The sequence below is a fragment of the Podarcis gaigeae genome (genome assembly GCF_964106915.1).
Source record: "Podarcis gaigeae genome assembly, chromosome: 3".
NCBI lineage: Eukaryota > Metazoa > Chordata > Lepidosauria > Squamata > Lacertidae > Podarcis > Podarcis gaigeae.
Window position 1 is genome coordinate 36395411 of NC_139680.1, and position 16522 is coordinate 36411932.

Sequence of the window (16522 nt, forward strand, 5' to 3'; positions counted from 1 at the left end):
TTACCAACCGGCTCCTTTAGATGGAAGATGAATGACAACTTGTTTAGAGATCAGGAGATTATTAAGAAGGCCAAAAAAACAATAAAGGACTACTTTGAGATAAATTTGAACACTGCAGTGGAAAAAAGAACAATCTGGGACGCAAGCAAAGCTGTGATGAGAGGGTTCTTGATACAACAGAACGCCATAAAGAAAAGACTACAAAATGAGAAAAAGGATAAGATTTTGGGGAAAATTAAAGAGTTAGAGAAGAAACTAAGAGCAAATCCGAAGTCACAGCCGATCTTGAGAGAAATTAAACTTCATCAGGCACAATATTCCAAACTGATAAATCAGGAAATAGAATGGAAGATTAAATTAATGAAACAAAAAACATTTGAATCGGCTAACAAATGTGGGAAACTGCTGGCTTGGCAGTTGAAGAAGAGACAAAAGTTGAACATAGTAACAAATTTGGAAACAGAAGGAAGATATATTCAGAACCCGGTGGAAATTAGAAAATGTTTCCAGAAATATTTTAAGAAATTATACACTCAAGGGCCACAAAATGAGGAAGAGATTGCAAAATTTTTGGAGAAAAGTGGACTTAAAAAACTATCACAAGAAAATAGATTACTCCTGAATAGTAAAATAACACGATTAGAGATAGAACATGCCATTCAGAATATGAAGCTGGGCAAGTCTCCAGGGCCAGATGGCTTGACCTCCAAGTACTATAAGACATTAAGTGACTATTTGATTCAACCACTGATGGAGGTCAGCAATGAAATTATGGAGGGAAAGAAGGCGCCTGAATCGTGGAAGGAAGCTTTCATCACATTGATACCAAAATCAGAAACTGAAAAGACACAACTTAAGAACTACCGTCCCATTTCCCTTTTAAATGTGGATTATAAAATATTTGCTGACGTTTTGGCAGGAAGACTCAAAAAAGTTTTAAATGAGATAATTCATAAAGACCAGGCAGGCTTTCTCCCAGGAAGACACTTGTTTGCTAATACAAGGAACATTATTGACATTTTGGAACTTTTGCAAACAAATATTAACACTAAAGCAGTCTTAATTTTTATAGACGCGGAGAAGGCCTTCGATAACATCTCTTGGAAATTTATGAAGGGGAATTTAAAAGAAATGGGAGTGGGGCGGGGTTTTGAAAATGGGATTGATGCGATTTACTCAGAACAAAAGGCAAAACTGATAGTCAACAATGTGGTTACAGAAGAGTTTAAGATTGAAAAAGGGACACGACAAGGCTGCCCGATTTCCCCCTTGCTGTTTATTTCTGTCCTGGAGGTGCTCTTGAACTTGATTAGAGGGGACCGGTTGGTGCAAGGGATTCAGATCGGAGCGAAACAATATAAACTTAAAGCTTTTGCAGATGACCTTGTTTTGACATTGCAAGAGCCAGAATCTAGCACAAAAAGAGTGTTACAATTGATTCAGGACTTTGGTCGGGTAGCGGGCTTCAAACTAAATAAACAGAAAACTAAGGTGTTGGGAAAAAACTTGACAGATGCAGAGTCAGAACGGTTTCAGAGAGAAACAGAACTAACTGTGGTTAAAAAAGTAAAGTACCTAGGGGTAAACATAACAGCAAAAAATCTGAGTCTATTTAAGGACAATTATGAAAAATGTTGGTCTGAAATTAAGAGAGACTTGGACAGTTGGTCAAAATTGAAGCTTTCTTTGCTAGGCCGAATTGCTGCTATTAAGATGAATGTATTGCCTAAGATGTTGTTTTTGTTTCAAACATTGCAAATTGTGGACAAGACGGAGTGTTTCAGGAAGTGGCAGAGAGATATTTCTAAATTTGTCTGGCAGGGCAAAAAGCCCAGAATTAAGTTTAAGATATTAACTGATGCGAAAGAAAGAGGGGGCTTTGCCCTGCCAGACTTAAGGTTGTATTATGAAGCCGCAGCTTTCTGCTGGCTAAAAGACTGGCTACTTCTAGAGGACACTGATGTGTTAGATTTAGAAGGTTTTAACAATGCATTTGGTTGGCATGCATACTTATGGTATGATAAAGTTAAGATCAATAAGGCCTTTAAGAATCACATTGTCAGGAAAGCAGTGTTTAATGTCTGGACAAAATACAAAGACCTATTGGAAAATAAAACTCCAAGATGGCTATCACCTCTGGAGGCCAAGGCCCGAAAAAGACCCAATATGGAGGCCAAATGGCCGAAATATTGGGAAATAATAGAGAAAGAGGGCAATAATTGGAAATTGCAGAGTTTGGAAAAAATGAAAGACAAAGTGCGAGACTGGTTACACTACGCTCAGATTCAAGAAATTTTTAAAAAGGATAAAAAGTTAGGATTCCAGGTGGAGAAATCGAAGTTGGAAACAGAATTGTTAGAACCTAAGACTAAAGTACTCTCAAGAATGTATAACTTGCTGTTGAAATGGAATACACAAGATGAAATGGTTAAGTCGGCCATGATAAAGTGGGCACAGGATATTGGGCATAATATTATGTTTGAGGATTGGGAAAGGTTGTGGACCACGGGGATGAACTTCACGGCATGTAATGCTCTGAAGGAAAATGTAATGAAAATGATATATAGGTGGTACATGACCCCAGTTAAACTTGCCAAAATATGCCATGTGCCAGACAATAAATGTTGGAAATGTAAGGAAAATGAAGGAACATTCTTTCACCTCTGGTGGACTTGTCCCAGGGTGAAGGTCTTCTGGGAAATGATATATAATGAGCTGAAAAAGGTATTTAAGTATACCTTCCTTAAGAAACCAGAGGCCTTCCTCTTGGGCATTGTCGGCCAGATGGTGCCAAAGAAGGATCGAACATTCTTTTTGTACGCAACAGCAGCAGCAAGGATACTTATCGCTAAGAAGTGGAAAACTCAAGATCTACCCACGCTGGAAGAATGGCAGATGCAGCTGATGGACTATATGCAACTGGCTGAGATGACTGGCAGAATTCGAGACCTGGGAGAAGAGAGGGTTGAAGAAGATTGGAGGAAATTTAAGACTTATTTACAAAAACATTGTGATTTGGTGGAAAGTTAAGTAGGATGTTTGATCATAAATAATTGGCCACCACAAAATCGGATCGGAATGGGATGTAAAGTGAGATTAAGAGAAATAAATTTGCAGAGGACTATATTTAAATAAGCGGTTATAAAATTTGCAAACTAGATGATAAATTGCATGGAAAAAATCTATGATGATGAAAATGGCAGCGGGAGATGTGAGGAAGTCCAAAGAAGTTATGAAACTCTGTTGAGATAAAAGTAAGGTTGTTTATTGTCTTTGTACTTTATTCTGTAAAAACCCCTAATAAAAATTTTATTTAAAAAAAAACAAAAAGTTAGGACATTTGTTCTATCAAATGGACTATGGAGCGGTATCTTTCTCAGATTCAAAGCTGCACAGTTAGTCATGTCACATCCAGGAAATCATGTCGTATCCAGGAAAGAAAATAGGACGAGACTCTCCTAGGTTTGCACATATTTAATTCAGAGTGCTTGAAAGAAAACAGAATGAGATTGCTTAGCTGGAAACAGCTCGCTTCCAACAAGTTGCCATTGTTTAGATTAGGTAAAATATTCATTGTGTATTATAAACCATACATGCATATTTTATGACCCATGAGATGATGAACTTCACATGAAGACTTTCAAAAGTCCTTCCATAGGATTAACCAGGTTAGGATGCGCTCGCTCGCGCTCTCTCTCTCTCTCTCTGTGTGTGTGTGTGTGTGTATGTGTGTGTTTTGGTGGGGAGGGGGATAGTTAAAAACTGGGGTTGGGTGGGAGTGGATCAACAACTGAGCAAGAACAATTTGTACTGCCGTAGATTTTTACATGGAAAAAGGCACTTTTCTAAATTCTTCCACAACCAGCAAAAGCCCTTCCATATAAAGACAGCATGGCAAGCCCAAAGTAGACATTTTAAATCATCACAATTATTATCATCATTTTTATGTTTTATTTACGGAAAAGCAGTAACCCTCCCAGACTGCAGCAAATCATGGATAAAATAAAGAAATCAAAAGGATGCATCCCAAGGAACGTCCATCCTTTTTGTTTCTTGCAAAGTTGCGCTTTGTTGGCAGTGTTGCTCAGGCCTTCGCCACAGATGTAAACAGGGGCACACTGGCTCTGAGAGGTGTCTGGCATCATCATCCATGGAGAGAGGGCTTTACGCTTTGCTAAAACTGCCCACCCCATGGTTGCACTATGCAGATGGGAGAGATTAAAGCTCCTCTATCTTGATGCTTGAGTACACATGATGTACCCTAAAGGCTAAAATAAAGCTTGCCTTTTAATCACATGTCATTGATACCAATTTCAACCTGATAACAGTTTCAGATTCTGATAGTTTTGTTATGCTGGACATGCATGTGTTACATTAGTCCCACTGAGTTTGTTTGTTTTGAGGTCTTGTAGTAATTGTGTGCCTGACCTTCATTTTTTAGATCTATCCAGGCTCGATAGAACTAATGCAGGTGATTGAAGATTTTATACACATTGTTGGAATGGGGATGATGGACTTTCAGAATTCATACTTAATGACTGGAAATGTAGGTAAGAAATAGGAATTTCTTTTATCATATATACTTATATGTGATATGTTGTAAAAGTATGCATTGTATAAATACTGCTTCTCTCACACATACAACCCAGATCCACCCTCACTTCCAAACCTACCTTTTGCTGTTAATCATTGTACAATATATGCGTCATATTCCTGGTGGGATCTTGTTAGAAAGTGGGTATGGTTCTTAGGAAGTAAAATCTTGCATTTTATTGGAAACCAGGTTGCCACACTTTTATTCACAACAATAGATTCCGCAGCATTTCCAATCCTGTTACAATGCTGTGGTGGCCGCTTTGCATCACTGAAAAATAAGATATTCATCATCAAAAGTGAGAGCACCAATCTGCATAGATTTGCACATACTAATTTACAGCTATACATGAAAATTGAAAATAATTACTAGAATTAAAATTTCACCGAAGGTGAATCCATTTCCTATTCAAGTCAGCCCAATCCATTTCCTATTCAAGTCAGCCTCCACCTTAAAAAAACCAGCACCTTACACTAATTTGCATATCACCCAAATCAGTTCTTGTTAAATTAATTACAGCCCAGATGATCCAGATCTTGCTCCACACACAGTTTCTCTTAAATTCATCCAGATCTCTTCCATTATTCAATCTTCATATCATCACCTTCCGTAAATCAAATTGAATTCAAAGTAAATAGAAGGCGCATTGCAATTCCATTCAGAAGAAGGATTCTTACTATGAGCTGAGGGAGCTGGTGGGTGATTTCTTTGTCTTTCTCCCTATCCCAATTCTTCTACCTGCAAAGGCAAGATGTCAGCTGACCTGCACCACGCAAATCAGAATCTCAATGCCTGGCAGGAGGAAGGAGGCCATTTCCATCTATTTCCTGAAACCAGGGCCATTTTAAGCATATCTGGCACCATGATGCAAAGCTCCCTCGGGCGCTCCCCCCCCCCCCCCGTTTCCCAGAGTTGTCCACCTTCTTTTAGGGAGGATGGTGCTGCCAGCGAGGCTGGAGGAGGCGGGCAGCAGCTGGAGGGCAGCTCCTCCGGCAGGGAAGAGGTGGAGGCTGGACACAGCACCACCACCCCCTGTCTTAGCTGACCGCTTTGTGCCGTGGTGGCCACGGCAGAAGGTGGCTCCGGGCGTGATGCTGCAATGCAGAGGCGGGCAAGGGCGGTGAGCTGATGCTGGGAGGTGCCGCGTCCAGCCTCTGCCTCTTCCCTGGCGCCCTCCAGAACTTGGCGCCCTGGCGCCCCGCACCACTAGCCTCTATGGGTAAGAAGACCCTGCCTGAAACATTGTCCCTGAAAAGAAAGTCGAAATGATGTGGCTTTCTTTCCCAGAGCAAGCACTAAGATTTCAGTTTTGCATAGTCTATTAGTGTCTGACCAACAATTGACAGGTGGCCCATGAAAGGTGCCCCCCCCCCAACCTGCATAGAACTGGAGAAGACTGGATATGCTTATCTAGCACATATATAACATTATCACAAAAGAAGGTCCGCCCCCCACCCCCAATGCAAGCTAAAATACTTCACACACTGGTGCCAACCTATTTTGACATTTATAAATCAAATTGACATTATCTGAGAAGTTGTAATTGGGTGGTTTCCTGTGTTTGAGCTACATTTGAAATTTTAGAATGAGGCACATTAATTTTAAAAATGTCACATAGAAGTGTCTTTAATATAAGCGATACTCCAGCTGCTCTCTTTTCATCACAGAGCCCCAGTTTCACTTCAGTATCAATCAGTGCTTAATAATCACATCCCAGGTTGGGTGTGGCTGAATCAGTGTTCCCGCCACTGGGCTGGAGTAATTTACACTCCTTACGCATGTATCCTCTAAACATTTACTGCTATGCTAAATGTAACTCTAAGGTGCTAAACCATTAGTTATGGAAATATGCATTCCTCCCCTCACAAAGTTAATAATAGGCCTGCCACTTCAGGTTTCATTTAATTTTATCTCAGCAAACAGGAAAATAAATAAATAAATCAGTTTGGAGGCTGGATAACAACAACCCTTGGCCTAATTTTATGTAGATGAGAAGGGCTCAAATGGGGAGAAAGAAGGCAGAGGGGAAGCTGGAGTGTGTGGGGCAGTGGAAGGAAGGAGTGAACCTCATTCAAGCAAAGAGTTCAGCCCTCTGGCAGGCCCCCCTCAGAGAGCCTGGTACATGGGGAGAAAAAGAGAGTGAGAGAGGTGGCAAAGAGCAGAGTAGGTGCCCAGATTTGGGTGCCCAGTGGCACGTGCGCACAACATGATGTCATAACACCATGTGCAGGTGTGCTGGCACTGCAGTGGCAACTGGGCCGGGGCCCCCACCTCTGCCACGGGGCCTCTGTTGCAGCCCACACGGCCTGTGGAGATGGCACTCCGCTGCCCAACCCCTGCTGTTGCAACCAGGCCAAGGTCTCCACCACGAGGCCTCCACTGAGACCACAGATGCACCCTGGAAGCATGGCTGTGGCCGCAGGAGGCCCCAACAGAGGCCTTGCAGCAGAGGTGGAGGCCCCAGCCCAGTCGCTGCCACCAGGGGCGAATGAAGGCTAACTGACACCCAGGGCAGGGCAAACCGCCGGCTGTGCACACATTGTGCTGCTATGTATGACGCATGTGTGGCATTGCTATGTAGGGCGCATGTGTGGCGTTGCTACGTACAGCGAATGCGTGTGACACCATGCGTTGTACGTAGCAGTTTGCCGCTGGTGCCGCCCAAGCGCCATATGGACGGTGGTGGTATCCTCTGCTCACGGCTGCAGACATGAAGTGAGCATCCTCTACATGCAGCTGCGGTGGTGGCACGGTGGCTGCTCATGCTGCCCACCCGGGGGCGACGGGGCAAGCACCCCACAGGGTGCCTTCTTGTCACCTCCCCAAACATGGCACCTGAGACGCACTGCCTCCCCCCTTGTGACGCCCCTGGCCGCCGCAGCACCAGAGAGCCAGCGGAGGTAAGGCAGCAGGTGGCAGACAGAGGCTGAGGAGCATGTGCATGTGCAACATGGTGGCTGGGCACCCACAGTAGAAATTTTGTGGGTGCCCAGGCATCCAGGGAACCCCAGAGATGGCACCAGTGGTACAGAGATAGAAAAGGGAGTGCTAGAATGTCAGAAAGAGAGAGGGTTGCCACAGAGAGACGGAGGGACAGGGCTGTGCCCACTTTGGGTATATGCTTCTCCTGGAAACAGCGTGAAAATGCTGATTGTAGGAACAAGCATATCCGTGTTGGGAGGTGGATGCAGCCAGCATGATTTGCCACAATAAATTTGCACACTTGCAGAAGCCTTTTCACAGTGGAATTTGAGCTTGGTGCAAATTGCTTCACTGTCTTTTATTAGGTGTTTGGGTTTGATTTGATCTTTTAAAGAAAAACAAAATAGCCTGCATATCACATACAGTGGATATTTCCATATATCATTGCAGCAGTGTAGCAAATGAAGAAGGCTGCCACAGCCTTTCCCTGTGTGCTCTGACAATCCTGCAGACATGAGGAGTAACTGGTTCGGGACTTAGAATGCCCTTGAATGGATGTCTGAGGTTAATAGAATCAATAAGTAGTAGCAGAATCTGAGAGGCTAAACAAAAGGAAAGGAAATGGTTATTAAAGATACTGCACCTAGCAACAAGTCCAATCATATAAAACGCTTCAGTGGTGCTAAAAGAGCAGAAGTCTGCTCTTATACCTACCAGTCAGAGGTCGTTCAGGAAGAGTGAAATTGGCACTGAAAAACACTATTCATAATTTTCAGAAGGTCAGCAAAATCAATTTTGAGGCAAATACTGTTCTGAAAGTACTGATTATGACAGAATAACAAGAGGTGAGAAGCTGCGTCTCTGGGCATTAAAAAAAAAATAGTGTGGGAGAAATGAGACGCCGGTTGCTTAAACAGCTGTAGCTAAAATGCTGATACACTTAACATGCATATTCACAATAATTGCCTGCAGGAATGAAGTGTGAATTTGCAGAACATCTGAAAACTTAACAGCAAAGTTATTGCTATGTCAGTTATTTACACTTAGGCTTTAAAAACAACAATTACTACTACTTTTAGAAGTAGACATGACAGAATATATGTGGCATGTTTGTGATGTAGTGGTTAGAGTGGTGGACTAGGGCCTTGGGAGAGTTCAAATCCCCATCCATCCATGCAGTTCATTGGGAGCCCTTGGGCCAATCATCATTTCTCAGCCTAAATTACCTACCTCACAGGGTTGTTGTGAGAATAAAAATGGGGAGGGGAGAACCATGTATACTATATTAAGTTCTTTGGGGCAGGGGGAGTTGGATATAAATGTGGTAGGAGCGGTAGTAATTTAATTAAAATACTTTTGTTGAGACATAGTCCAGCCAAAGCTAGGCATACATTCAGAAAACTCTCAGAAGGATTGTGCTCTTAGGTACCAGAGCATTATTTGTACAATAAATACCATTGTTTCTTTTAGGAATTGACCACAACAGTACTTGTTTCAGAGTAAGAGTTTGCTCAGAATCACAACATTTGCATTAGGAAGTTATTGTGGCTGCTTTACGAAGCTGGCAATACAGTATGTTGTGTGCATGTGTTTTGGCTTGTGTCAGGGACTGCTACTTTTTGCTAAAACAAGATCAAGGGCACAGCTATGTTCAGTGAATTAATTATAGTGCCCAATTTAAATACATATCTATAAATCATTTGGAGCCCTTGCTGGGGTTTCATCTGGATGTGCTTATGAAGTATATACCAATAAGTATCATATTCTCTTTTCAGTGTTTATGTGTCCAGTAAGACACCAAGGATAACTAGTTTTCTTTTGATCCAGGAAGATGGATCAGAATAATTTTTCTGAATCTTAGATCATACTGTTTCCATTTTGCACTGTAAAAGGAAATGAAGGCATGTGGTTCAGAAACATGTTAAAGTTTCATTTTGTTTTTGTTCTTATGAAAGGCAGCATTATAGGATGGCACTTAAATTATTTTTACATAAGAATTACAATTTCTTCCTGCAACACATATGCAGTCAAGGCAATGCATATGCATCCTTTTCCTATAGGCCGTATTTCGTCATTGCCATTAGAATTGTTAACACTCCTTATTAGTCATGATTGCCAGGAAATAAAAAAACACCCATCAAGTGTGAAAATGGAAGGTCGATAGAGTGGAATGTTCACATTATTCTAAAATTACATGGTATATATACCAGGGTAGACTGGAGTCTGGCTTCTGCTGATATCCTGTTTGCTAGACCTGGCTTCCATACCTTCCAACATGTCCTAGATAAAAACAGAGAATCATGGTTACATTTAAGACCCTTTTATCCCCATTAGGCTCTCTGCCTGAGTGCTTACACACATACTTTGCCGAAGGCTATTCTCTAGCTTCTGTACATTAAAATTGACAGTGAGAGTTTGTGCTTTAAAAAAGAAAGTTGAATGGAATGTTTAATCTCCCAGTGGATCTGGTGGCACTTGCTATAGAATAGCTGCAATTCAAACACATTCAGCAACATGTACTGTTGGGACAAGCAGTTGTGGGAGTTGAAGGGAAGCCGTGCACTGGCATTTCCTGTCTGTCTATGTGCATGTACACGTGTGTGCATTAGAGCCAATCTGCTCCCTGTTCGAGAGATTTAATTCCTGAAGGCCAAACTTCTCAGCTAAAGCAAAACCAAGACAAAACAAAGGCAGTGATTTACCAGAGACAGGGCCACGTACATGGTTTTGATGTTAAGCCATGCCTCCGGCCAACTGGATAGGTCGGCCGGGGGGGTGACGCTGTCGGGACTCCCCTATGACGCAGGAGCACTGCCACGCCCCCACGGTGCATGGGGAGAGTGTGTGGCCTAGCCACAACACCATCCCACAGGGAAGTGGAGCAGCCTTACTTCCTGACATGAATGTTAAAGGGAAGCCTTTTTTCATGGGGTGCAACATACCTACAAGTGCATTGTCATATGAAGAAACTGCAGCACTTGCAACATTTGCCTGAGGCTCTGGCAGGTAGATGCAAAACACAACAGGAGCCAGGAAGGAAGTAGAGAGCTCTAGCCTACTGCCGGAAAAAGGAATCCTTATCCCTTGCCTCATTTCAATAGATTGTTTTCTGAACTGAGATTCCTGAATGGCAAGGGGATGAACTACATGATTCTTGAAGTCCCTTACAACTCCACAATTCTATGATCCAATTAATTCAGGTCGTTTTCTGTGTCAAGAGTTGTTCTTCTCTAGTTTCTTTTCTTTTGAAACAAAGAGAAGTGAGCCTGATTATAACAGGTGTTTGCAATAATTATCCCGTCCTAGAGCAAACTCAGTCATATAATTGATTGTTCAGTTTTGTCACATAACTTCATCAAATATTTTGGTACTGGTACATCATTTCTTGCTAATGATCCGCTCATACTTCTTCCCCCCACCTCTCGTTTAATGTTTATGTGGCTTTTTCTGTGCAGTCTTTTCAAAAATGTTTTCTAAGCATTTGTAGGCAACTTGTTATGAACAATGTGCAAAAAGACCCACTTCTCTCCTTGATGATCATCAAACACCCTTTAAGGATGCTTCATTGCCATGCAAGTGGAATCAGCCTCTTTTCACATTATTGTACCATAACTCAAAGATTGAAATAATCTAGGCTTATATTGAAGGTGTAGTTTGGAGGAGGATACTGCTTGACTGCATTGAATTCCTTAACAATATCTCATATTGCTCCCAATCTGTTACTTTGGAATCAGATCAAACAGAGGTGGCCATTATCGTCGCTTCTTTTTGCTGGGTTTGAACATATTTCATGAATTCTTGCTGCTTGAGTGCTGCCGTTATTATTTTGCTTCCAAGGAAGTACCACTTAAATGTTTGGGGAGTTGGAGACAGAAAGCTAATTTAGAATTATTTAAAAAAAAAATACTCTTCAGATATTGGTCACATTGTAAACAGTTATAAAACATAGCCATTGCATGTGAGGTGAGGAGGCTTAAGAGTGGAAGGCTGAAATCTGCTCCTTTACCTTGTAATACCCGTTTCTATTAAGTAGCATTTCTATAATCAAGATGTGTTGGAGAAAGGTGGCAAAACGCAATTGTGCTTTTTGATTGTCTTGCTGCATGGGGAATGATTTATTCTGGGTAAGCAACCAGGATCATGATTTGCAAATGATATGCACATGGAAATTCTGGAAAGGCCTTTTTGTATTTGTATTCTGCCTACGTAATGATGCAGAATGGATCTAAGTATGGCATGTGAATACAACAGGCTTCCAAGGTGGTGGTGGTGGTAGTGCCGGGGAGCTTTAATCCTTTCGCTATTTCCAAATCAAATAATCATAACAGGACACACAAACCATGTTTTCACTATTATTACCAATGTTTGTGACTCAAAGAAAAATGACAATCACTCTAAAATAAATAGCCTGTCATTTAACATCCTGTTCAAAACAGCTACAGTTGTTTCATCCAAAAGATTTATTAGCCACAGAAAATTAAAATAAACGAAAAAAAATATAATAAAATACGTGACATACCCACTTGCCTGGGAATAGGCCTCGTTGAAGTCAATGGGATTTAGCAGACCTTTATAGGGTTTTTGCTGTAAGACAGTAAACATTAACACAGTAAAAATGGTAACATTCTAGCATGGAAATATAAAATGGACTGATCTAAAATGCTGGAACAAATGAGAATATTTTCACCTGGTTCTCAACAGAAAGCAAGGGTGGCACCTGGCAAACCTCCCTAGGAGAGAATTCTGAAGGCAGAGGAGCACAGTGAAGAAGGCCTTGTCTTTGGTCACCTCTCACTATATTTTAGAGGGTGGATGGGCTCAGAAAAGGGCATTAATGATTCTCAAGCCAAATTATGCATTGAGAAAATAGTTTGATGTTTGTGCATTCCACACTAAGAGAAGAAGATCAACTGTCCTATATGGGACATTAACAGCATCTGTTTGCCACAAAGGGCAATTTAAGGAAACAAGCGCGGATCTCCAGGTTGCAACCAAGCAAACTTTACAACAGGAATGGGTCAGGGACCAGATGTTGGATTCCAATTATTGCTGACCTTTTGGTGTGCTGGGGTGGGGCTGATGGAAGTTGGCATCCAACAATATCTGGACAGCTACAGGTCCCCCCCCCTCTCCACTTTACAAGTTTGAAACCTGTTTGAATGGATCCAAACTAAATTCTTGGTGAATAAGACCATTAAGTGTTGTTCATACTTGCTTTATCTCTTCATTTGTGACACGGTCACTGAGCCTAGATTTGAGAAGTTGCTCCTATGCAGCTCATCTTTGGCTTGGCATTCCTTCATATACAGAGAATAACTTCCAGCCTGAGATTTTTCTTCGAAAGGCAAGTGGTTGCTCTTTAAGAGCAAATCCAGGTCCTACAAGTGGATCCACATAGCAGACAACAACTACACATGGAGTAGCCTGTCATAATCTGACAGCTGATGAGACTGGAACAGAATAAGAAGTGTGTAAGGGATGCAGGTGGTGCTGATCAGAAGGTCAGTGGTTTGAATCCCCACAACAGGGTGAGCTCCTCTTGCTCAGTTCCAGCTCCTGCCAACCTAGCAGTTCAAAAGCACGTCAAAGTGCAAGTAGATAAATAGGTACTGCTCAGGCGGGAAGGTAAATGGCGTTTCCGTGCGCTGCTCTGGTTCTCCAGAAGCAGCTTTGTCATGCTGGCCACATAACAAACACCGGCTCCCTCAGCCAGTAAAGTGAGATGAGCACCACAACCCCAGAGTAGTCCACGACTGGACCTAACAGTCAGGGGTCCCTTTACCTTTTTAAGATATAAAATATGCATGCCAGAAGAAGAAGAAGAAGAAGAGTTTGGATTTGATATCCCGCCTTTCACTCCCCTTCAGGAGTCTCAAAGCGGCTAACAACCTCCTTTCCCTTCCTCCCCCACAACAAACACTCTGTGAGGTGAGTGGGGCTGAGAGACTTCACAGAAGTGTGACTGGCCCAAGGTCACCCAGCAGCTGCATGTGGAGGAGCGGAGACACGAACCCGGTTCCCCAGATTATGTGACTGCCGCTCTTAACCACTACACCACACTGGCTCTCACAGCACAGGCACAGCTAGGTTTTGCTACTAGTTTTGTGTTTAAGCAACTATACGTACTGAATTTTTCAACACAGACAGACACCATTTTGGTTATTTAGCAAGGAAAGTTGAGGACGTAGAAATAACAGTTAAGTGCTGGTACATCTGTGCCTCCCCCCCCCCCCCAGTGTGGTCCCTGGCTTGAAGTTAAACAGGTCTTGTTACACCATACCAGTGCTGCAGTGATGACTGCATATCTCTCTCTCTCTCTCTCTCTCTCTCTCTCTCTCTCTCTCTCTCTCTCCCTCCCTCCCTCCCTCCCTCTCCCTCTCCCCTTCTTTGCCAAACCTTTATTAGGCATTACAAGTATAGGCCATCATGAAACGCCATATAACATCCACATCTAAAATTTTAAAATATATACAAATAAACAGCCATGTAAAATACATAATAACAGGGATTTTCATTGGAGTTTCTTATATATACACACACAGAGAGAGAATGCAGAAACAAGGGAGCCTAATGGTTCTTAATGGTGCCTATTGTTTGCCACCTGTGAAAAGACATGGCGATGGAAGATTGTTGCAATGGTCTCTGTAACTTATAACTATGCAGGACCAGGTTATATTTTGAAGCGTGTCCCTGGAACCTAAGCTTAGTGAATAACTCTGCAGGTGCATTGGCTGTGTATGTAGATTGTGTTTGCCATTCAGTAGCTTTTTCTCAGCACAGCGTTTTGCTTCCTCAGATAATTTACCCTTTATTTTCTCTATCACCTTAACTTTAAATGGCACCTGAATAAAATGTTACCTGGCAGCTACTCTGGGTCCTTTGGAAGGGAGGATTGAATAACAATGTAATAAATGAAATGAATTTTTAAAAGTGGGGCATAGCCATCTTATCGGGCAATCCCCATTCTTGACCTTGTTATTTTCAGAGGCTACTGTAAGGGTGTGCCTGTCTCTTTTAATCCATTAAGCTCCAAGGCCCAAGTTGCTGTCCTGCATGTGTGTGTTACAAGTCACCACCTCCTATCCATTCCCTGTCCTAATACTAATGTATGACATCACCACAGAGTTCTTTGGAGGGGGTGGGGCAGGGAAATTTTCTCTTTGTGCCATTCTGCCTCTAAGCTTCAGACAAGATTATACTTTTTGCAGAATACTTTGCTGAACTATAAAGAGCCATGGTCAGGCTGTAAAGAGTTCACCTAATAGAGAACATTAGTGATGGATTAATTTTAAGTGGTGGGGTAGGTAGGTGGAGAGATTCTCAGCACCATAAATGAATTAAGTAAATTTGCACTAGTGACATCTGGAAACATATATTGTAACTATTGGTTCTCTGACCGTTTTTAGATCACTAAATCTTCCCTCAAAGCAACAATCTTAATGGCTTTGATCTTTTAATCATCTCCTGTATTTTAGACAACAAAGCTTTTATTTTCCATAATAATGTTTACTGTGCCTCTTGGAATATTCAGGTGCCTTGCATTTTTTTTTTTTTATTTCAGTGAATTTACTAGCCAGGATATTTTGTTCGGGGGGTGGGGTGGGCAGGGAGAGGCACTTTGTTTAGAGATCTTACCTGTGTTTCTATAAAACATTTTTCACCATATCACATGTGAGAACTTGGGTCCAGGGGACAAAATGCATATGTCTGGCTAAATGGTTTATTGAGTCCATTTCCTGCCAATCACTGTTTAGCAGTACTTTATAATGGTACGAATTATAGCAATTAACCTGGTATTGTTAAGTTGTCAAAAGGCAGCCTAAGCAGGTAAATATAAATACAGAAAAATAAAGCAGAATCTGCTAGTGGGCCCCACAGCATCTCTAACAGACAAATGCAATCTGTTTTTCCAAGTTCTAGGGAATAAATCAAATAGATTTGGAGTAATAAAGCAAGCCATGGAAAGGCCTTTAGCTACATGCATAAACTAATAATTGGTACTCTGCTGGTGTTTTGTGTGCTAAACTGCATTGAGAGGCACCTTTTAAGCCTCTTAAAAAGGTACATAAATGCTGGCATTAAAAATAAAAATCTGTAAATCCTCATTTCCTGTAATATTTTAACACCTTTTAAGACTCCCCCCCCCCCTCCCGCAAAAAGCAACAACGAGGAGAATGGTTCAAGGGGCAGAAAACTGTTTTCAACACCCACTGCATTTAGCTTAGCACTAGTAACAATTAATGAATCACAACGTGCATGTTTATCCATTCCATATGCCATCCTGGGCTACTTTGGAAGGAAGGGTTGGGGTATAAATTTAATAAATAAATAGACAGGAAACCAGGAACACTCATGCCAGGAAACATTCACACCCATATTACAAAATGTTTATCTTACTTTTGACTGTTCTTTTTTTTAAAAAAACAACAACAATACAATGTGAATGGGGTGGGTGGTGGGAGAGAGAGCACATCACACCACAGGAGGTAAAGAGTAATACAAAATTCTTCTTAACTGCCCAGTTAAGAGGTGGCAGAATTGCAGATCCCAAAGACAAGGCAAAAGTGTAGTGCAGCTTCCAGAAAGTCTCTTCCAGGACTCTACAAAATCCATTTTTTAGTTTTTTCCTGCCCTCTTGTGTTCTCTTGGTAATTTAGAGACAGCAGACCCAAGTTAGTGTTTGAAGTTCATTCCTATAGCTACGTTGGTAGAGTATGAGACTCTTAATCTCAGGGTTGTGAGCACAAACCCAACATTGGGCAAAATATTCCTGCATTGCAGAGGGTTGGACTAGATAATGCTCGTGGTCGCTTCCGACTCTACAGGTCTATGACTATATACGGCAATCAAGGAAAGCTTACAGTATTTGCTCAGAAGTCAGCTGCACTGACTTCAGTGGGACTTACTGACAGGTAGGTGCCTACAGCAGCAGAGGGAAATTCAAGTTACAAGAAAGGAGATTCCAACTAAGCATCAGGAAGAGCGTTTTGACAATAAGAGCTGATC

The 16522-nt window shown here is 41.8% G+C and overlaps 1 protein-coding gene across 5 annotated transcripts in view; it reads left to right on the forward strand.

Moving 5' to 3' along the window:
• The window catches only part of ADGRB3 (adhesion G protein-coupled receptor B3), a 455754-nt gene that overhangs the window by 223027 nt on the left and 216205 nt on the right, over positions 1 to 16522 (forward strand). For all 5 annotated transcript variants that reach the window (XM_083729828.1, XM_083729825.1, XM_083729824.1 and 2 more), the window contains one exon: positions 4442 to 4550. In XM_083729828.1, coding sequence (XP_083585954.1) covers positions 4442 to 4550 — 109 coding nt within the window. The remainder of the gene's footprint in view (positions 1 to 4441; positions 4551 to 16522) is intronic.